A 21,885-nucleotide genomic window follows, 5' to 3' on the forward strand; every position below is an offset into this window, starting at 1 on the left:
GTCCATGGCGGCGGCCGGCAGGAGCTGTGCAGCGGCGGCGGACCAGGAGAGTCGTGAGAGAGAGACGAGGCTGAGACAGATCGAGGAATCGTTCGCGTCGCCCTAATTCCCCTCGGCCTTGGGCAGTTGCGTCGTGCGCGTCGCCATGGGCTTCGAAATATTGGGCTGGGCTGCTACTGTAACTCTCGAGCCTCCAGTTCGCGAGCCAGCCCGAGCCGAGCCTGGCTCGGCCCGAAGGCAAAACGAGCTCATTTTCGAAGCTCGGCTCGGGCCGAGCCCGGCCCTGCCTGCGGTGGCAAGTGCGGCTTCAATGTCATGGGTCGAGGCCATGGCCTTCGTCGTTGCCCGCGTATATATGCTCAAATAGTTAAAGAGATAAGGGCTAGTATAACAACTCCATGTGGACAATTTTATCTTATACTAGCAGAATGCTCGTGCGCTGCCACGGCCGACAAATAACACACACACACACAGAGAGAGAGAACATCTTGATGAGGAAAAAAATTTCAGATCAATCTCCACCATAAGCGTGCATCTCTCGCCATGGTCCGAGGCCTTGGGCGTTGGCGCAGGCGGGCAGCACGGAGACAAGCATGACAACGTGGCCGCTCCCCGTCCTCCTCCTGCATCCAGACGACCATCCATGGCCGCCTCGGCAAGTCCGTTGCGCGCGTACCCGGCCACGAACGCGTTGGAGGCTACGTGGTCCCAAGTGGGCATCCGGTCGAACACCCTACGCGCGTCGCCCGGGCAGCGGCACTTGACATACCCGTGCGCTGCCACGGAACAACAAAGAGACGTCTGGCAATGAAATAGTAGATGGCAAAAACAAAGGAAATAAGAACAAATATTTCAGCATCTCCAACCTGTTGAAACTCACATGATAAGAATCTAAGAACCCCTAATCAAGCCTCATATCGGAGCTATTGCACGTCACGTTGCAAGCAAATATTCTGTAGAAACTGCATTTAGCTGCTACATTTTCAAGCTCTAGCAGGATTTCACGATTCTTAAGTTTTGTGCAGTCTATTATGTCTCGATAAATCTTCTACTGAAATACTTGAAAGCAAATGGAAATTATATGCATTCTAACTAAGCAAAGGTCCCTAATCAAGGCTTAATTTTTTGGTTTATTTTCGCAAAATCACAGCAATCAAACTGGTAAAGAATTGTTCTCTCCTCACCACTGCTTGCTTACTGTACACCCTTCCTGGTTACAAAAATCTCTCACTTTGCCACTTCTTTTCAACACACGTCTGCCTAATATTATTTCAACAACAACAATAGATATTTCAACTCTAAATATAGAACATCAAATTGTGTTGATAAACCACCAGAGAGATACATCTCCCGGTAGCTGTTGGTGTCATCCACATTGGGGAAGCTGGTGACTGATTGCTGGACAATGAATTCACTGTTCAAGTGTAGGAATCAGAGATATTGAAGTTGACATTCACAGATGGGGCAGAGGAGGAAATGAATCTATGCTACTTCTGCTGCAACCAATCCAGGCCTATGCACTATCAACCAACCTGCACTATTAGAAAAAGTGGAAACTTTGGTATCAACAGCACAGATCAAGGGGAGAAACGCGGTGGCTGCCGGAGGAGGAGGAGGAGACGAAACAATTGTTGTTGATCAGAGGATAAGATCGAGGGGGCAGATTCAATTCACCTCTTGGGGCTGGAGCTCGCCGACTGGAGGGTGGCTGCTGCTGCTTCCGAGTGTGGCAGAGGCAGGTTCCGCGGTGGAGGCGGTGGCGGCTTCCGGTTTCGCGGTGGTGGGTGGCGCTCGGCGGCCGGTTCGGCGGTGGAGATCCGGTCCTCGTTCTCCTCCTTTGCTCCTCCCTTCGTCCAAACCAGCGGAGCAACTCCTCGGTTCTCCGCCAAAATCACCGAGCTCTGCTGCCGGAGGAGGTAGGACCGGTCGAAGATACGTCGCTCCAACTTTCTTATATCTCAATGCCATTCTGTCCACTTAAAATCAATAAGCGTTCATAAAATACATGTATTTCAACGTGTACAACAGTATTTACCATAACACCTCTATGTACAACGTTCAGCAGTACATTCGAATCTTCCAGGTGCCATAAAAGTTAAAAAAAATTCAAATTTGGCTCAAAATTCGATCTTCTCAGAAAAATCTATAAAAATTACAGAAAATAAAAAACAGTAATATGAGTCCACCGTTGGGGACGGGATATGAGGAACGCGTGGGAAATAAGAGGAATAAAATTGTTTGACTTGGGATGGGGAAAAAATTGTCCGTATAGAGCTATGGCTATATGTGTTTAGACGGTTGACGATGAACCATGTTTGACGAGGGACGAAACAACGAACGAGGAGAAGAAGAGTTGTATTCGGGAACGCGTCGGACGAAACAGTGCGGCAAAAAAAAATGTAACTTTACGTACTTTTAGATAGGTGTAGATAAATATTTAGATTTTAGATTAGAATATATGGAAAGTTTGACAGGCGACGGTGAAGAGAACGGTCCGTACTAGCAAGCACGTGTTTGACGACAAGTTTTAGAAGAAGCTTCACACTTATGACCCAGGTGTCGAGTTCTAGAGACGACCATACTTTCAGTCACCGAGGCACACACGGTTAAAAACAAGAGTTAATTGGATCTATGCCATTATAATTTTCACCGGTTGGAGATATGCCATTACAAAAATTTGACTTGGAGAAATGCCACTCTAACTTTTTTATACCTCTATTCATGCCATTTTGTCCAATACCATGACGTATACTATCTAAATACATATATACATAGCTCTATACGAACAGTTTTTTTTCATCCCAACTGAAACAGTTCTATTTCTCTTCCTCTAATTACGCCACGCGCTCCAATATCCTGACCCTAAGGAACCCTAAAAAAATTGGAGGCGGGCGACAGCGGCTAGACGGAGGTGGGCACCGGTGGTGGTGGCGGCTGGAGGAAGGCGGGCGACGGCGGCGGAGGCTGGAGGGAGGCGGGCGACAACGGCGGCTTGCGGAAGACGAGCGCTGGTTTAGGGGTTCATATGTGCCCAGAAATGGCTCATCTTTGGACAGTAGGCTCATTAAAATAGTTATGATTTTCTGTAATTTTTATAGATTTTTCTGAGGAGTTTGAATTTTCGGCCAAATTGTGGCGCCTGGAATGTAAATAGGCTTATTATTGTAAATATTGTTGTACACGCTGAAATACACGTATTTTATGAACAATAATTGGTTTTAAGTGGACAGAATGGCATAGTTAGAGATATAACAAAGTTAGAGTGGCATTTTTTCAAGTCAAGTTTTTGTAATGGCATATTTTCAATCGGTGAAATAGAGAGTGGCATAGATACAATTAACCCAAAAAACAATCGCCCTGGTTCAAGATTCAGTTTATTTGAAGAGAGCCTTGTTCCAGTGCATAAAACCGGTGAAGAGATAGCCGCAGGTCCAAATTCGTGTGCAAGCACCGGCTCAGATTGATCGGGAGTGAGAACTCCATTCAATCATACTACCTCTGTCCGAATAAATGACGTGGATTTGTATAGTTCGTATTTTTTTAGATAGGTATAGATTCTTATACAAATCCACGTCACTTATTTTAGTACGGGGTACGTCAGAAGAACATGGTCACCTGAAGGCTTACGAACTTCTAGGAATTGTGTACTTTGCATGTTTTATGAAAATAGCTGAAATGCCCGTGCGTTGCAACGGAAAAACAAAATAAAATTAGACACTCAAGAAAAAATTTCTTTGCTTTCCTTCGACGACCACCAAACATCCGTTTTAAAAAGGTTTTTCGAAGATTTTGTCTATACTCTGATCTCTTAGAATATAACAGTAACTTCCGTTCTAAAAATTATGTAATCGTATAAAATTCTCCATAAACTATCTAGAAAAAAAATCGTGAAATTCTAAACTGAGGCCCCGTTGTGCCGCTCCACTCATATTTTCAGCAATTTTTCACACGTTTGAAATGATAGTTTTTCGCCTATGTATTACTATATTAATAAACCACAGCACATGTTTAGCATTGCCCTAACGACCTCTAGATTATATCCAATCTTAACATCCAGTAATGAACAACCTAATTTTGTCCTTGAAGAGCACACATACAAGCAGCAGCGACGATTCCCTTTTTCCTCACCATGAGCAGCAGCAGCTTCCATCCTCCTCTCTCTCAGCACGAGCAGAAGCAGCGTCCGATCCCCTCGTTCCTCAGCACAAGCAGCAGCAGCGCCGCGCCATCCCCTTTTTTCTCAGCACAAGCAGCAGCAGCAACCCCTTCCCTCCTCCATCTACCCCGTCGGCAGCAGCCCTTCCCTCATCCAAATCTCCCATCGGCAGCGTTGACGCCTCCCCTCCTTCTCTTTGGCTCTTTCCCATGCGACGGCTCCCCGACCTCATCTTCCCAGCACGTCGACGATGGATCCTATGCAATGTTGCCCCCTGCATCCTCTTCCCCATGCGGTGGCCCGACCTCCTCGATTTGGCGACCAGCAGGTGCGGCAACGGCAGAAGCGGGACGACGACGGCAAAGGCGGTGCGGCATAGGCGGCGGCGCACAGGAGCGACAGCTGGGCAGAGGTCGTGCGGCTGCTGGACCTGAGACGCGACGACGGGAGGGGCGGGGAGCGGCGTGCCTGCTGTGTATGTGGATGAGTTCGGCCTCTGCTCGGTAAGACAGGGGCATCAGGCGAGAGAAGTTCGACAGACGACGAAACAGCATGGTCCGTATTTTTTAGAATTTTTTAAATAGTATAGGTACAGAGATTTTTTACGGTAACTCGGATTTAATGTGAACCGTCTATTTGTTCAATCTAATGGTTAGATTTGCGTGGTACTACGTCCTCGATCCCACGGAGTACATAGTCAAAAATGACGTAAGGGTACATGGTCTTCTTTTTAGATCAACCGGATTTTGTTTTGCAGTTATGAAAAAAAAAATTGTTCTCTTCGTGATCTAATCGACGCGCCGGCGGACGGACGAGGCCGCCGACGTGATTCCCCTCTGGTCTCGTAGCTATTACAATCGAACCACCGCCGTTGCGTTTCCTCCGATGTCAGCACGTTGGTCTCCCAGCCCAAACGAACATCCACGTTGGTCTCCCGGCCCAAATGAACATGGCAAGGAGTCTGCTACCGATCAATCAAGGGATGGGTTTGTTTTTCTTTAGTCAGTCGCCGTCGCCGGCCGGCCGCTCGAGAAACCACAACCCAATCACCTCTGTTCTGCGACTCGATTGGAACAGCGGCGGGGACGGCGGGGGACAACGCTGGGGCTCGATTGGGAACACGCCGGCTGGGGGCGGAGCGGTCAGCGAGGCCGCGGCACTCTGGAGATTGGGCTGGGGGACGAAGCAGTCAGGCTGGCGGCGGCGGCGGCGGCTCGATGTCCAGCGGCTCAATGTCGATCGGCCTAGGTCGGGCCAGGCTAGAGTTTGGACGCAGTGATACGATCTGATGATACGAAAATACCAAACTACCCTTTGATATCAATCGTTGGATGCGCTTGGTACTACTTTCTATATGTTTTTGGAGTACCTAGCTACCGGAAAAATCCTCTGGGTATATAGATTCAGGTAGGAGCCTCCCCTCCCCGATGTTGCTAAAAAGAAAACGACCTGTCAATCTTTAAGGGCCTATCGAACTGGCAGAAAACGTAAAGCGCTGTAATCCGTGTTGAAAGACCTACGTACAGGAGCTGGACTCAACCCAAATTAGAGGGAGCTAGGGAGATAATAGATCTGATGGAGAAGCAAAACAAATTTACGTACCGGTCGAGGCAGGCAGTGCAAATCGGCAATGGCAGAAGGGATACAGATGGCCGACATCGAAAACCCAGCCGATGATAAACCTGTAGCTGCAGCTGGGGGCCTCGCGGCAGCAGCACAGCCACAGCCCAATGGGCAATGGCATAACTTCTGGGCATGGCTAGGAGGAACCACGGCGGGCAACAACGGCGACCCTGACGGCGTCGTGGCAGCGGCAGCGGAGCCCGACCAGCGCAGCAGGCGCGTCTTCACTTGCTTCACGGCCATCCTCTTCCTTGTCGTTACGGTCATCGCTATCACACTCTTGATGCTCTCCAACCACGACGGAGGCCGCCGTCCGGCCAAGACCAAGGCTGGCCGGAATCTGCAGATCGCCGGCCTAGTCTTCGGCTTCTTTTTCATGATGATAGGATGTTGTTTGTGTGTCTGTGTCCTCGCTTTCATCACGGAGGCTCTTGAAGGGAATCCAGAGGGGAAGAGGGCGATAGCTTTCTTCATCTCGCTAGCTTAGCAATAGCTAAATTCGATATGATGCCTGTTAAACTTCAAAGATTAATTAGGATAAGGTCAGGAAGAGTTTCTCTCAACTGTAATAGTAATAGCGGTTCCTTTATATCTGTATGCTGGCCGTTCCAGGAGTAACTGGCGGCTGTTATTTTTCCTGTTGAACTGTGTGAAGACCTGAACCGAACTGCTTGATTTCTTAATGAAATCGGGAGCTTGCTCCTTATTCCAAAAAAAGTCACCAAGAGTTGATCGGCATTAGGCAGCAGCCACGCCGTGCCTGCGGTGGCAACGTGCGGCTTCAGTGTCACGGGTCGAGGTCATGGCCTGTCGGTAAATATTTAAAGAGACAAGGGCTAGTATAACAACTCCACGTGGACCATTTGGTCTTATATTGTCACAGTTCGCCAACTGCTATGGTTTTGCATGTATGTGTTTTTTACAGTTACAATGTATTATGCTGTACATGTATAAATAGTTTCCTCCTTTTTTCGCGGAAAAGCGTATCTTGGCAATAGGCTGTAGGCGCAACTAGTTACAAACTTTCATTTCCTAGAACCAAGGGTATCTGTACTGGTCTACGGAGTTTTTTCTCGACATTCAAGTCTTTCCCTCGTAATACTTGTTCACCAGTTTCTCCGAGTACTCCCCGAATGTAATTGCTCCGTTTGGTGGGATCAACTGGCAGGAGTTTGAGAAAGACGCTAGTTAATGGAAAAGGAACGGAACCAGACTTTACAAGTTTCTGTTCATGCCAAAAGAATAGAAGCAAGTTTATGTAAATATTTTATGACAAACCTCTTGGTGATAAGGAATTTCAGATGGAAACTTAAGCGTCTGATTCCTGCAAAATATTTTGGAAGACTGATTTAGTATGAGAACGCATATGCAACTGAAGTTTAAGAACACACAATAACCCTACAAAATCTGGTTGTGCCGCGTTTAGCACTTCAGTTTAACAGGTCCAAAGTGAAAATGGAGTATAGATTTTTAGTGTTTGTGCAGCACAGATCACAGACTGACCACTGAGGTAAAGGAACAAGCCCAGAGACACAGAGAACATAGTCAATCACAAGAAAGCCAGCAAAATTCATACGCAATGGATAGCACGAGTACATGTCAACTACAATTTTGAATAGAAAACGTGCACATACCAATCTGGTTGCATGAACATTGCGAAAGTAGAGCGCTCAACATTTGAAGCATTTTCACTGCTGGGTGCCTGAAAATAAAAGCACCAGCATGAGAACTTATAAGAAATAGTAACACTAACTACCTTCTACACTACAAAACAAGGTAAACTATAATTTCAATCTGTAAGATGGATATTGGTTGACATAATACCTGCACACAATGTGGAGTTGCACATAGACGACCTCTTGATAGTATTTCAGTGGTTTCCCCAATTTGGTAAGCTAATTCATCCTCCTCAAATGTAACCTAAAGGATCCAACCAAAAACCAATAAGCTCAGAGCAGTGAGTAGAATGTTAGCAAATTATCCATGCAATTACTTAACCAACAAAGGTCAGCATATTTTCCTCGATATATTCAAGCAGAAAGGAGTGAAGCTGATCCTATTCTTAAGGGTGTCTGTTACTCTATTTGCCAGCACAACAAGTGTAGGTATACCATTTTTTATAGATGTGTTAATGTGGGAATGACTGCATAATTTAAATTACATAGCTTAGCTTATTGTCTATATTTGCGAAGAAAGCTACTGGGATTTAAAGAAATTACCTTAACTACTCGATTGTCACGAGTCTTGATGTACAACCCAGCTGCACTATCTGGGCAGGGGATCTCGATTGAATTTCTCATAAACAGGCCACATGTAAGCCCTAATAAATGTACAGTCAAAACTATTAACCGCAGGCAGTAAGTTTTCAAACAAAATCGAAAGAAATGTGACAGCTACATACTTGGCAAAAAGAGATATAGGACGTGATTTACCTGTTAGAGATCCATGATCAGTATGCCATCCACACCACGACGAAACAGAATCACCTTCTTTCTGTTTGCTGTCATAAGAGACAAGTATCAATTATTACATCTAAAACACTAAAAATCTTGGATCTGAACAAAGAACATGAATGTTTAAGTGCAAGAAAGGATTTAAGCTTTGGTACAAATGCAAATTGTCTTAGAATATGTGATGTACAGCGTGTCAATGCTATTATCCTTGATAGGCAGTTTAGAGGAAGTGCAGAACCACAATGAACATGTTTAAATACTCTTAAACTTCAACATAACTGAAATATGTAGATCAATTTAATTCTACACGCACACTTTTTTAGGAGTCATGCGCATATGCTAGATGTACCTAAATTGTCTGGGGAAATAGTACAGCAGACGGCCCTTGTGACACCTTGAGCGAGCAATTGTTTGCTCAAGACTTTCACCATCATATGATCCCACTCCTTGCCTCATTACTGAAAAATAGAGAGATGATGATGCATTTGACTAATTGGCAAACCGATCTTCAAGATAAAAGCACAGATGAAAGATACATAATACTAATAGATATGGAGGTCTGCTTGCTCAAGTGACTTTGGGATACCACATCTGCAATTCATATTTTTATACCAATATTTTCCTTTTTGTAAGTACAATGTGGCCGATATCAGCAGAAATCCGTAGATGCCTTTAATTATTGCTATCATGTTTAGATAATTAAACATTCAGAAGTATAACAGAGTACATGACTGTTATGTAAAATCATAACACAATATTAACAATTGGTATTCAGTTGGTCATTCCCTAGACAGTTGTACAAGCCATTACGTTGTATCTAGTAGTAGTAGTGGTCTCATAGCTTATCTAGAACCAGTATATATGCCTTGCATGAATAAAGTTAATGAACTGCCAAAATTGATGATTTCCAGACAAATCATACTAAGTTACAGTGTTGTTTCTGCAGTACATACCATACAGATCACAATGACGAGCCAACATCAAGCCAACTTCCAGCATTAGCTTTCCAAGAGCTTTAAATGCTACAAATGCGAGGACAATTTTAATCTACTGTGAACAAATAGTAATGAGCAGTTGCAGGAAGCTCTTCAATACCAGCATAGTCAGAATCAGTTAAATCATACCTGTTTCAAGCTCAGGAAGATGATCAGATGGCCATATATTCGGCCGGCAGTATGATGGATACCTGCAGATTAAAACACCATTCGACGTCATGATAAAGCAAACATGAGTCAATATTCAGTTTGCACATGTAATTTTTCAAATCAAGAGGCATTTGACATGTGGTGCATCTAAAAGAATTAATAGCAAGGATTGCTGTCCTTTCCCTGAGAAAATGTAACAGTGATTTCACAGATTAAGTGGCTAACATGTTAGAAGATGGGTGATACAAACAATATGGGTAGTATGACTGTTAATATAATATAGGTTGAGGTCTTGCTAAATATCTTCAGACTTGGACAATCTCATAGTACCAAATCCTATTCATAAGCAAAGATATTTTTTTCTTATGTTAGAAATATTATACCTACTTACAAGCTCATCATCAATGGTAGGGACATCCAAAATTGGGTTGGCATAGTAGGAGCCTTTGAATGTATCTGCATTTAAATAGTCAGAGGACACTTTAGGAGCGAAAAAGCATGCCAAATACGTAACTTCTTAAAAAGAAAGTAAAACCAGATCACGCTTCTGTTTTCGATATACTAGTGTTGTAACCGGCTTAATTGTCTTAAATGCATTCATGTGGCAAGTACAAAACTAAGATAGAAAGTGCAAACAGATGTGCTAAGAGGTGCACAATGAACATGGGAAAGAAATTCATTAGCTTCCCAATGTTAGTATCTCTTCCAGTATACATATAACAAGAAGAAGTGTTTACCAAGTTTCCCAGACTCTAGTTTCTCTTTCCCATGGCTCCACCCAAAGTTATATCTGTGAATCAAGGACAAATGCATACGAATCATGTAAGCTAGCGATCACAAGCATCAATATTTCTCTATCAGAACTCAGATTCTTCTTGACTACGAGCACAACAATTGATGATGAAACCATCCAGTTAGTTAGTTAGTCTCTCATCTCTCAGTTAGTTAGTTAGTAGGCTACCACCTGCTATCTGGGTCTTCGAGTTCTTCCTTCACATCTTCAGAAAGGCTTGCCACTCTGACAAACAGCGGAAAACAAGAGAGGTAACTAGCAAACCCCATGCAACACACCCCATTTGAACTCTGCAATGAAACGAGACGACATACCTTGGTGCCAACAGCAGAAGTTTCTTCCTTAGCACCGGGAAATCAGGTACCTGAACGCACAAGAAAGCAAATGCACTTTTACAGTTCGATTCAGTTCAGAACCGCCCTACGCCATCAGTCTCGGCGTACAAGACCAAACTCCATTGCTGCCACAGACGACGAGCAGCAGGCAGCAGCACGATGGGAATACTCACGTCGGAAATGGAGATGATGCCGAGCCCGTTGGGGCCGAGCCCTTCCTCGATCTTGCCGCTCAGATCCTTGCCCCGCTCCTGCACACCGCCGCCCAAATCAGAATCAGAATCAGAGAACGACATCACCGTTGCGACGCGAAAGGGGAACGAACGAACGAACGACTCCGCACGCCGCTGGCTGCTGCGCTCACCTTGAGGTCCGAGAAGGGGATGGCGACCGTGCGTACGGACGGCGGTGGAGGCATGGAGACGGCGGCGCGGCACCGAACCCAGCGGGGCGCGAGGCGGCGATCTCGGGCTCGAACCGCCGTTGGAGCGCAGGTGGATCGCGCCAGCGCTACGCTGCCAGTGCCAGTAGTCTCCATCTGCCAAATCGATCTCCCTCCTCGCGCGTGCGGTGGGCGGAGAGAGAACATGCCGTGCCCGGCGCTTGTACTGCATTTACCGTTACGTGCCTAATTTGACCTCGCCGCCATTGTGAAATCGATTGATGTCCATTGCCAAAAGCCAAAACAAACACCGGCGAAGAGAGATGTGTCGAAGTACTACTCGTATTTTCTGAGGTCGGCCAGTGCACGTCAAATGTTGTTAAAACCAAAGTCCATATTACGAAAATGATGTACTCCGTGTGAGTATTGGGCTTAGGTTGGACTAATTTGTCAAAATGATGTACTCTCTCCGTCCAACAAAAGATGTCTCAATTTTGTTAAAATTTAGATATATCTAAACTTGACTTACTATATAGATGCATTCAAATTTAGTCAAAGTTGAGATATTTTTTGTTGGACGGAGGAAGTATTCCGTATGAGTATTGGGTTTAGGTTGGACTAGCTGTATTTGTGGTACTCGATGAAATGTGAAAGTTGCATATTGTTCTAGAATTAGCATACACTAGTTCGTACTCTCTCCGTTCCGTATTACAAAGGGTACAACATATGTATGAAGAATGAACTTGCACAAGTGGCAAAACTATAGATGTCATCAATTTCGCCAACTTGGAACGAAGACGGCAAAATCGATGGTAATCCTACACAAGGGCTACTCGTTGCAAATTGCAAAATCAGGAGCATGGGGCCTCGCTGCAAAATCGTTGCACAGTTGTCTTGCGAGTGCAACGGAACATTTACTAAAAGATAGCAACGACTGTATTATTCGAGTTAAGTTGAAAGACGGCATGAACATCTCCTGTTGTATTGATAGCAATTGCTCGCCCTCTGTTCATCAGGGGAGTGCCCCTTGCGAATAACGGGTTATCAGGCTCTTTTACCGCATCCACATTTAACAAACTTGAAAACCCAAGCATTACAAACGTGCCATCAACATCTCAACCAGACTTCGGTGACACAATATGATGGCACATTGATGGTAAAAGCATCTCTACGTAACAGTTGCAAACTCAGAAGCAAGGTTGAGATAACCTCATTTGATGACAGGATAAATCTTCCATCGAAACATGAACAATGCATGATACTTCGTTTCAAAGAAAATGAGCGATTGACAAGTTACAGAAGATGCAATTAACCAACCGCCTGTCCAGTAAAAAGGAAAAGCTAAACTCTTCAAAATCGCAAGAAAACTTTTCTGCTTGGTTAACCGGGTGACAAACTGATATGAAACCTCCTTGAAGCCAGCTACAACTAAACAGAGTCCCTGTCAAAATAAGAGTCAAAAATTTTGTTAGGTCACACTTCTGACCTGCGATGCAAATAAAAACAAGGATTGGTATTTTAGGCAACTGATACTGACTAACGTCATTGTAACAGAAAAGACACCCATGAAAAGAACAGAGAACACACAGGAACCAAAGACAAACGAGGATATGAATTGTACAAATACAGTGCATCCGAGGCAAAATCTCATCGAGTTGGTGGGAAATAATATTTTTGGTACTTTAGTTGGTTCTTTAGTTCCCAAAGTCTAGGATAACATATGGGCTTTGCACCAACAACTCCAAATACTATGACAGCAATCGGTAAAATCATATGATACAACCTTATGTGAGGAATATAACATCTCGATTACCTAAAAGATACCAAGGTATAACAGACAAACCAGTCTCCATAAACAATACAGTGATTCGCTACCAGGAAATGACAAATATTGAGGTCATTGGAGGCAAGGTTGTGAGGAACTGGTCAATGAGGAACTCATTAACCAAAGCACATCCTCGTACTATGAGACCACTGCATTTTGTCTAGGGCCCCAACTTCCGAGCACCCCGCAGAGAACCTGCAGGTATTTCAAAGCTAGCAAAAAGACTTTCCCTCAAAAGGCAATGGGGCCCTTTAACGTGTGAAAGGATCAAACAAAAAAAATCAAACAATTCATGTTTAAGATTTCCTTGGCTTTAATTCTAGATTTATGAAAACCTTAGCACCATAGAAAATGATTTCCAAATATTCACCTAACTATGCCCTGGAAACACTGGTGGGGCAACCATGTACATACATCAATTTCACGTACAAGATAAACTCTAGACTCTCAAATCCAAGAGCGACAGTACAGCAAACAAATCTTCCACTCACTACATGTGTATTTTTACTTCTACAAATATAGTGGTCATTGGAGGCAAGGCTGTGAGAAGATGGCCAATGAGAAACTCATAGACCAAAGCACATCCTCGTACTATGAGACCAATGCATTTTATCTAGGGCCCCAACTTCCGAGCACCCCGCAGAGAACCTGCAGGTTTTTCGAAGCTACCAAAAGAGCTTCCCCCAAATGGATTGAGGCCCTTGAATGCACATAGCTGAAGAGTGAAGCTTGCATCGTTTTATCAATCAGATACAAATTAGGCGGTGATCCCTAGGTGCCCATGATCTAGATTCTATTACACACAGTTCTGAACCTTAAAGCTCAGCACAATCACTGGAATACAGGCATAAACGTTTAGAATTACTAATCAGTACAGCATTCTACCTTAGATGCCTTAGATGCTGCTGGGGTACATGAAGACGCGGACCTTCTTGCCCTGCACGAACAAAAATCACCCAACAAAACAACATCAGTTATGGGCACAACAAAAATCACCCAAACAACATCAGCAATGGGCACACGAATTAGGACCACGATGAGGCTTGAGGAACAACAGACTTACCATGGAGGTGGCCGGGAGGTTGGACCGGAACTGCGCGCGCACGACGCCGGAGTTGCCGTGCGGGCGCGTGACCTTGCCCCAGATGCACCGGACGGTGGTGCCGCTGCTCCTGGTCTTGGCCTTGTAGACGTAGGCGATGCGCTTCCCGGCGTACCACGACACGTCCTCCTTGGTGCTCAGCCCCTCGATCTGCAGCAGCGACGTGCTCTCGTACTGGTTCGACTTGGACCTGCGCCGCCGGCGAAACCAAGTTCAGTGATTAACCTCCCAGCCGGCGCATCGCGGACGGAGAAACGGAGGAGAAGAGAGATGGGTGGTCACCTCTTGTAGCCCAGGATGGTTCCTCGCACGTAGAGCCTGACGCGCTGGCCTTGGCGTCCCTTCACCATTATCGTCGCCGCCGGTCGCCGGGGAGGGGTGGTGGTGGGAACTGGGAAGGGAAAGACGTGACGGCGCAGAGGAATGAACCCTAGAGGAGTTGGGGTTTTAAAAGTTTCCGGTGATAGATTGGACGGCCGAGATTGCGTCGTTAGGGCCTAATGGACTAGTGGTGGGTGATTTGTGTCGAGATCCTCGTCGAGGAAGCCCGTATGATTCCTGGGCCTGTTGGCTCATATGGGCTTGGTTCGAATGGCATAACGGGCCAGCTTCCTCCAACAAAAACTAACCCTTCGCTCAAAAAAAAAACTTTTTCCCTCTCCAACGAGGAAAAAAGAAGATGATGCACTCTTTCTCAAAACAAAATCCTCTAAAATACCTATACGCTCTCCGTTATTCTTTGGGGTGCCTATTCATTAAGAATGAAGAAATAGGTACTCATAATATTTATAGGATTAGCATGTTTAGGAGGAATATGCCAAAACCAAAAAACCAACATGCGAACTACTCACCTTATTAGAAGGACCGCTAAAAGCAACAACGGAATGCAAACCCTCAAAAACTTGACACTAATATTGGGAAACTAAGTGTGTGACCTCCAAGAAGGTTTGAGCAATCTGCATGCCGGCATTGCACATGAGAAATGCGACGGCTCTTCTATTTCCACGCATTGCACATCATGTGAAGCAATCGGGTGCAACGAGCAGGTTTGAGCAATCTGCATGCCGGTCTCCCATCACACGGGAAGGGGGCACGAGCGGATTGGATTAGGGTTGCAGCAATAGGGTCCCTGACGTAGGAGGCAATTGTGTTCCATGCTGCAAAAGTAAAAGGTCTTTCCATATGCGAGTTGCCAGCTCGGGTTGGCCTAAGCATAGTTGACAATGGGCACCATGAGGCCACCCTCAAACTTGTGCTATCAATGCATGGTTAGGATTGTTCGTGCAACAGGTGCCTATAAAAGAGCTCTCCCTTTGGTTCTGAATCTGCTTTCGAGACATTACTGGCAGTCACACCTATAAAAGATTTCATAGATGCTTGGCATGAAACGGCATCATAGAGTTGGTCCTGTCTTGTTGTCGTAGTACGATTTTTGTGGCGCTCAATGGCTTCGTTTATTGTCACCATAACAAGTTTTTTTTTAAAGCATGGCACCCCAACAACTTGTTTTTGTTAAGAGGGAAGAAAATACAACAAGAAAAACATATTCTACACGAGTTTTTGTTACTCTCTCCATCCCAAAATTAGTGACGTGAATTTGTATAATGTCGTGGAGCACTGCCAAGTGTCAGCTAGTGCGCTTGCAAGTGTCTCAAAATCTCTGGGTTTGAGATGCTTGATTTTTCCTAGGAAATACTGATGTCACTGTGAGTATATCTAACAACTTGCCCAACGTGAACTGGTCAGACACGGTCATTGGTCTAGCCGTCTGAGCGTGACAATTGCGTTGACGCAAAGAAGACGACGACCAACAAATAAGCTTAGGTGAGATGCAGCAGCAATACCAATATGGTCCCAATCTGATGCCGCATTGACAGCGGCAGAGTGAAGTTACACGCCGTCGTACATGACCCAAATCTGACGCGCAGGACCCTTCATTTTCCGTCTTAATTCGTTCGCATCGTGCGTACACGACCAGAGAGAATCCGGAATCTTGAGGGGACACTTTCTTTTCCGTTAGTACAGTTCAGTGTATGCGCATGCCGCTGCAAATCCATGCACGTTTCAAGAAAAGCTCTTGGACGGCCAGGCACTCAAAGAGAGACAGGTAAATTAATTAGTCACTCCATTGGCTCCTAAACATGCATGTCTTTCAAAGCAGGAAACTTTACATAACGACCTACGCAAACAATATTCATGGTTGCACTTAAACGAATGACGATCGATCTCTCGGTCCAATTACTTGCCGCCTCTTTGCGTGTACTGCAGTGCTGGATCAAAGCTGCTACTAGTATCTAGAGTAGTTCTCCGGTATGGTGGCAAGCCGAGGCCTCCAGCCGTCGACCCGGCACGGGCTCGTCGTCACGCCGTTGCCGACGACGACGTCGAGCTCCGCGGCGGCGGCCTGCTCTTCCTGGAGCCTGGCCATGAGCTCCGCCGCCTCCTTCCTCGTCATCACCACCTTCACCAGCACCCCGTCCTCCTGCGGCTCCTTCGTGATCGCCGCCTTCTTCTTCTCGTCCCAAGCATCATCCGCCGTGTCGACTGGGACGATGGCCGCTTTCTTGTCCGCCGCCGCTCGCTTCTTCCGCGGCCGCCTCGTCTTCTTGGCCCCGAGAGCGGCGGGGCTCACCGCCGCGGTCTCCTTGCAAGCGCATGGCAGCGGCAGGATGTTGCCCATGTACTACTCGATATTACGGAGTAGTTAGCCTCCGGAGTAGTTAGCTCAAGTAGCTAGCTGTACTACGGTATGTACTAGGGAGTAGTTAGCTCAAGTAGCTAGCTGGAGTGAGTTGGGGGCCGGCGATGTTGATCGAGTGGCATGTTTTCTGGGCGTGTTTACTTATATAGGAGGGGATTTGGGAGAGGACCAGCGGAGGAGGAAGGAGGAGACTGACTGACCGACCGACCGAGCAAATCTCACGTTATGGAGAACGACCGAGGAGACTTGTTCAAAGGCACAGTAGTAGTACAAAATTAAGGGCGTGCCGCGTGTCTGATGGGTTGATGTGTTAAAGACTAGACTAGAAATAGATGCTGATTTGGTTCGAAAAATAGATGCTGATTTGGAGTCACGCAGGGCGATATGTATGTTTGCCTTGCTTCGGCCGACCGTCAAAGACGCTAAACGGCTAAAGAAAGTCGACGGTACGTGTACGCAAGACAGGGACGCTAGCTTGGATGTGTTGCGACGGTCGACGTAGAGATCAGGGTATTACTCTTTTTTCTGCTCAATGATTCATGACCAAAATTTCACTACGCAACGGTTTCAAGTCTTTCCAAGCTTGCAAAAGATTTTTTTGCCATTTAACCATGGCCAATACGTTTGGGAACTGGAACAATCGGTCTTCAGCGTTCAGAGGTCAACCTTGCTACGCGTTGTAAGAATTCCTTTCGAGTGCCATCCCATCACACACCACTGCTGAGAAACACTTGTAGTACTAGTCCACAGTGAGGAGCATTGGACAAAAATACTGCTTGCTCTTGCTGGTGAAGCACGGGGCGTGAACTCAATCAAGAATGGATGGCACTCAGCGCCGGGCCGGCAAAATCTGAGGCCACGTGCGAAACTATAATCGGGGCCCTTCTACCTCACTAGAAAACTAGAATAATGAACTATAATAATAATGCAAGTCATAATACCTTACATAGCAATTGAAATATTAAGCACCATACCTAATGAACTCCAGATTGAATAATTTTATTTGAACAGCATCATTCTTTTAGTGTTCTTTGAAATGAAATCTTCAATAAGATTCTCATAATCAATCTTCTCCAACACTTCATTCTCAAGTGCTATTGTGGCTAAATCAGTAAGCCTTTGTTGTGTCATCGTAGGACTTCAATAGCTTCAGTTTAGAAAAGCTTCGTTCTGCTGATGCAACGGTCACAGGAATGGTCAATAGTACTCTATACGCAATACTTGCATTGGGAAAACAACCATGCCGCTTTAAAAACTTCAAAATTTCAACTGGCGCCAATATTTTTTTGTGGAAGGAAATCTTGAAAAAACTTCAACTCGACATACAGTTCTTTGCCATCAATGTCAGATTTGCCATCTTTTTTAAGGGAAGCTTCAAGATTATCACAAGAAGATTTCAAGCTCTGGTTATCCAGTGACCGCAATGTTTCAGAGGTAAATAAGAAACCAAAAAATTTCCGAAAACCCACGTACTGTTCAAATCTCCTTGCAAGTGAGGAAATTGCTTGATCAACGAGAGGTATTAAATAGCTTATTCTAAATGATTCCTCTGCAGACTGTGTGGCAGCATTTGTGTCATTTGGGTTCTCATCAAACCGTCTCTTTCTTTTAATTTCTCACCTTTTACGAAAGGTTGTTTCAATATCCATCTCAATCGTGATACCTTTGGCTGTCTTCAATGCCTCTAAGAAACCAGTTTCCCTGTACCCTTGAAGAAAGAAATCAGCCCTTGCACTTTCTCAATAGCAACATCAATAAGCATATCCTTTGCTTGCAAGTTTTTGCTTACTAAATTAACAGCAAACAGTACCTCATACCAAATGACTATTGCCACTATAAATTCATACTCTCCAAGTTCATTTTTTGCCAAACCTAAAGCCTCACTACGTGTCAGCACATCATTATCAGTTTCGGCCACCTGAAATTAAAATAAAAGAACTGTATGTTATAGTTGGACATAGCCCAAAGGAATTAAGTCGTATCAATACGAAAATATCGGGTACCTGAAGTAGAGCCTCCCGAATGTTTGCACACTGAAATCTGATAGCTTTAACACTTTCAACACGACTCTCCCAACGTGTAGCCGACACTGACTTGAGAGTCCATCCTGATATATTATCTTTCAGAACCTGCCATTTCTTAGTAGAATTAGCAAAAGTTGTACATATGCGTTGGATGATTCCAAAGAAGTCCTTGGCTCTGCCACAAGTCTTGGCCATATCACAAAGTGTTAAATTCAGGCTATGGCAACCACAAGCAGAATAGAAAGCTCTAGGATTTACATCCAAAAGTTTCTTTTGCACCCCTTGATGCTTTCCTTTCATATTTGACCCATTATCATAACCTTGTCCTCTCACATCATCTATATCAAGCTCAAGAAGCTTCAGTTCATTCTCTAGCACATCAAAAAGTCCTTGCCCGGTCGTATCATATACATCTAAAAATCCTAGAAAGGATTCTTCTATGCAAATATGACTTGAAGATGAATCCACATATCTTATAATTAAAGACATTTGTTCTTGGTGACTTGCATTAGGGGTACAATCAAGTATGACAGAGAAATACTTTGAACTCTTTATTTTCTTAACAATTTCATGCCTAATAGAAGAAGCAAGCAAGTGTATCAACTCATTCTGGATCTTATAATCAAGATAATGAGCATGAGTTTCTTCATTTGTAATACGACGCACATGCTCCTGAATAATGGGGTCAAATTCAGCCAACATCTCTACCATACCCAAGAAATTACCATTGCTGTCTTCATACAGCTTGTTGTTAGTACCACGAAAGGCTAGATTATGCTTGGCAAGAAATTTCACAATGCTAACAATTCTGAACAAAACCTTTCTCCAGTGGTCCTTTTCTTGCTCAAGTTGTCGTTGAGATGCTTTATCAATAGTTTGATGATTTTCCAATCTACTACGCAACTCATACCAAGTGGTCATATTCAAAACATGATCTGCACTTGTCTCATGCTCTTTTAGTCTAGTGCTGAGATGTATCCAATCGTTACAACCCTCATTTGCCAACTGACCTTTTCGATGCCCTTTTGTAAATAATTTACAAGCAAAGCAAAAGACTCTATTGAGTTCCTTAGAATAGACAAGCCAATCCCTATCACATTGCTCACCATTTGATAGAAATCTTGTATAGAATAGTGCAGAAAACCTTCTAGAATAATTATCCTTAGGACCTTTCTTAATTGATAAGTCTCTTTTTGGGCCCTTCTGTGCTAAAATGTCAATCTGCTTAGGATCAAGAGAACCCCAATATCTTGGATCAAATATATCAGGCTGAAAAGAATCATTAACATCCGCAGCAGGTAAAGTATTCAAGTTATCATCAATATGAACTTCCTCTACCTCAGCATTATCTTCTATTTCTGTCTGGCCATCTCTCGGATCAGTGCAGGTAGGACCATTATTATCAATTGCAAGGACAGAAGGATCAACGGACTGATTAACCGAGGTTGAGGGCACTTGTGTTTCTTTTACAATAAACCTATCCACAGCCCCCTTTTGAGATTGAATCAAACCTTGTTCTCTTCCTTTTTTCTTACGCTTTTGGGCACCAGATTCATACTTTCTAAATTCCATGGCTGATTACTCTCTTAGATCTTGAAACACTAGATACAAAATAAAACAAAATTAAAGAGATACGGATTGCATCAACAATCTATTGACTATTGGCTTTAGGAATCAGGGATTCTTGCGGCACATACCTGCGTCTGGACTCTGGAGCTCCTGGAGACCTGGCCAAATTGCTGCCCGTCCTGGGCTCCTGGCGAGTGGCAAGCAGGGATGGTGGCGAGTGGTGAGACGAGATCAGGCCGCTGGGCGCTGGCGAGAGCTATCGCGTGCGGCCGTGCAGGCGTCCCGCACAAATTTCTTTTTGGCGCTACCGCGTTGGGAAGAAGTCGAGCAGACGAGAAGTCTCGAGAAGCCCCCAAATTTCTTTTTGGCGCTGGATTCTCGAGGCACGCGGGACGCGAACGCGGGAAGACGCGGCGTCGGGAGAGTCAGGCAAACGAGCGAGCGATCGGCAGGCCGGGCAATCGGCCTAAACGAGTAAACGGGCCGCCTAATACCTAATGGGCTGTATACCTAATAGGCTTGTATAGAAATTTCGGGGCCCCCCAAAATTTGGGGCCCTGTTCGGTCGAACAGGCCGCACTCCCGTGGGCTCGGGCCTGATGGCACTGTTTCGGTCACGATAGTACTATCAGTTTAGGATGAATACACAGGGTTCCGGTCAAAATGTTTTGTAGTCAAGATGAGAATTAGACGCTATAAGCAGGAAACAATATTTACTGGGCTTTTTTCTGCACCATATGACACCGACATCTGGCTACCCAAAAAAAATGCATGGCACTGGCATCTTCTTGAAAAATGGCGCATGACTTTTGATTCAATCTTGAAGTGCCTATGACAGTGATATAACATCCCAAATGCCATGCAGATAAGATAGACTCCGTACTTGGTTAGGGAAGAAATATAAGATGTAGGTGAGCGTAACGCGTGTTGTGAGCGTCTGCGTTTGTACCGTGTTTCTCAAAAAAAAGATCTAGGGAGCAAAAACATCATCACATGATTGATTTTCTGCAGAACCATTGGTATTATGGGCCAGCCAGCATCATAAATTACAAGAGACTTTCATAGAACCGCAACACATGCCGCTAAGTAGTGCCAATGATTTCAAAACAAGCCGCAGAGTAGCAGCTTATATTAACGGATTTGTTAGGGATCAGTCGCCTGAGAAATTGTTTTTCTCAATCGATGTGGAAACGTACTGAGAATAAATTAGGTAATAACTGAGTGCTCACAGAAATGGTTAGTTGGTGTGGTAATTTGTGGGCGCTAGCTCCTGCAGGAGGGTGCAGGTTTGAGTCTTGTGCGCTCATTTTTTGTTTCTTTTTTCTACTTTTGGTTTCTAATTATAAATTTGTTTCATTTTTGTTTGTAATTTTTATATCTCTTGAATTTCTTTGTTTTCAAGTTTATATACGTACACTAACTTAAAATAGCAGTATAGGATAATTTGTACATTTATTTATTTTCTAGCGTTCCGATTTTTTTGGACGAGTTGAAATTCCGTGCAAATTTGAGATTGTACATAAAATTTCAGTGCAAATTTTAAATTGCGATTGTTGCTACGGTGCAAATTTTGAAATTGGACATAAAATTTCAGTGCAATTTTAAAAAAATCCCAACTGTAATTTCTCAACTATAAGTTTCTCAATTGCATGAGAATTTCAACTGTAATTTTTTAAATTGCACAATGTTTTATGATTTTTCCAATTTCATAGGAATTTTAAAGTTTTTGTTTCGGAGCTATAAGAGTGCCTATGTTGTCCTGGAAATAAAACTCTTA

The 21,885-nt window shown here is 44.5% G+C and overlaps 3 protein-coding genes across 3 annotated transcripts; all 3 read right to left on the reverse strand.

The window, feature by feature from the left end:
- Positions 1-6,619: 6,619 nt before the first annotated feature.
- Positions 6,620-11,147, reverse strand: LOC100843758. The gene is made up of 15 exons (XM_003565892.4): positions 10,870-11,147; positions 10,679-10,756; positions 10,485-10,534; positions 10,342-10,395; positions 10,115-10,167; positions 9,761-9,833; positions 9,357-9,418; positions 9,186-9,254; positions 8,582-8,690; positions 8,212-8,279; positions 7,999-8,099; positions 7,604-7,699; positions 7,414-7,481; positions 7,058-7,103; positions 6,620-6,940 (listed from the first exon to the last, which is right to left on the reverse strand). The coding sequence occupies exons 1-15, from the start codon at positions 11,092-11,094 to the stop codon at positions 6,860-6,862; spliced, it is 1,233 nt and encodes a 410-aa protein (XP_003565940.2). The 5' UTR covers positions 11,095-11,147; the 3' UTR covers positions 6,620-6,859.
- An 870-nt stretch (positions 11,148-12,017) lies between these two features.
- LOC100832242 (60S ribosomal protein L35a-1) lies at positions 12,018-14,258 on the reverse strand. The gene is made up of 4 exons (XM_003567882.4): positions 14,097-14,258; positions 13,776-14,004; positions 13,598-13,649; positions 12,018-12,328 (listed from the first exon to the last, which is right to left on the reverse strand). Exons 1-3 carry the CDS (start codon positions 14,162-14,164, stop codon positions 13,608-13,610), a joined length of 339 nt encoding a protein of 112 aa, XP_003567930.1. The 5' UTR covers positions 14,165-14,258; the 3' UTR covers positions 12,018-12,328; positions 13,598-13,607.
- Positions 14,259-17,462: 3,204 nt separating this feature from the next.
- Positions 17,463-20,858, reverse strand: LOC100844061. Its single transcript, XM_024458752.1, has 4 exons — positions 20,843-20,858; positions 20,237-20,448; positions 18,519-18,644; positions 17,463-18,433 (listed from the first exon to the last, which is right to left on the reverse strand). Exons 1-4 carry the CDS (start codon positions 20,856-20,858, stop codon positions 18,200-18,202), a joined length of 588 nt encoding a protein of 195 aa, XP_024314520.1. The 3' UTR covers positions 17,463-18,199.
- Positions 20,859-21,885: the final 1,027 nt, after the last annotated feature.

This window comes from Brachypodium distachyon, chromosome 2 (genome assembly GCF_000005505.3).
Source record: "Brachypodium distachyon strain Bd21 chromosome 2, Brachypodium_distachyon_v3.0, whole genome shotgun sequence".
Lineage (NCBI taxonomy): Eukaryota > Viridiplantae > Streptophyta > Magnoliopsida > Poales > Poaceae > Brachypodium > Brachypodium distachyon.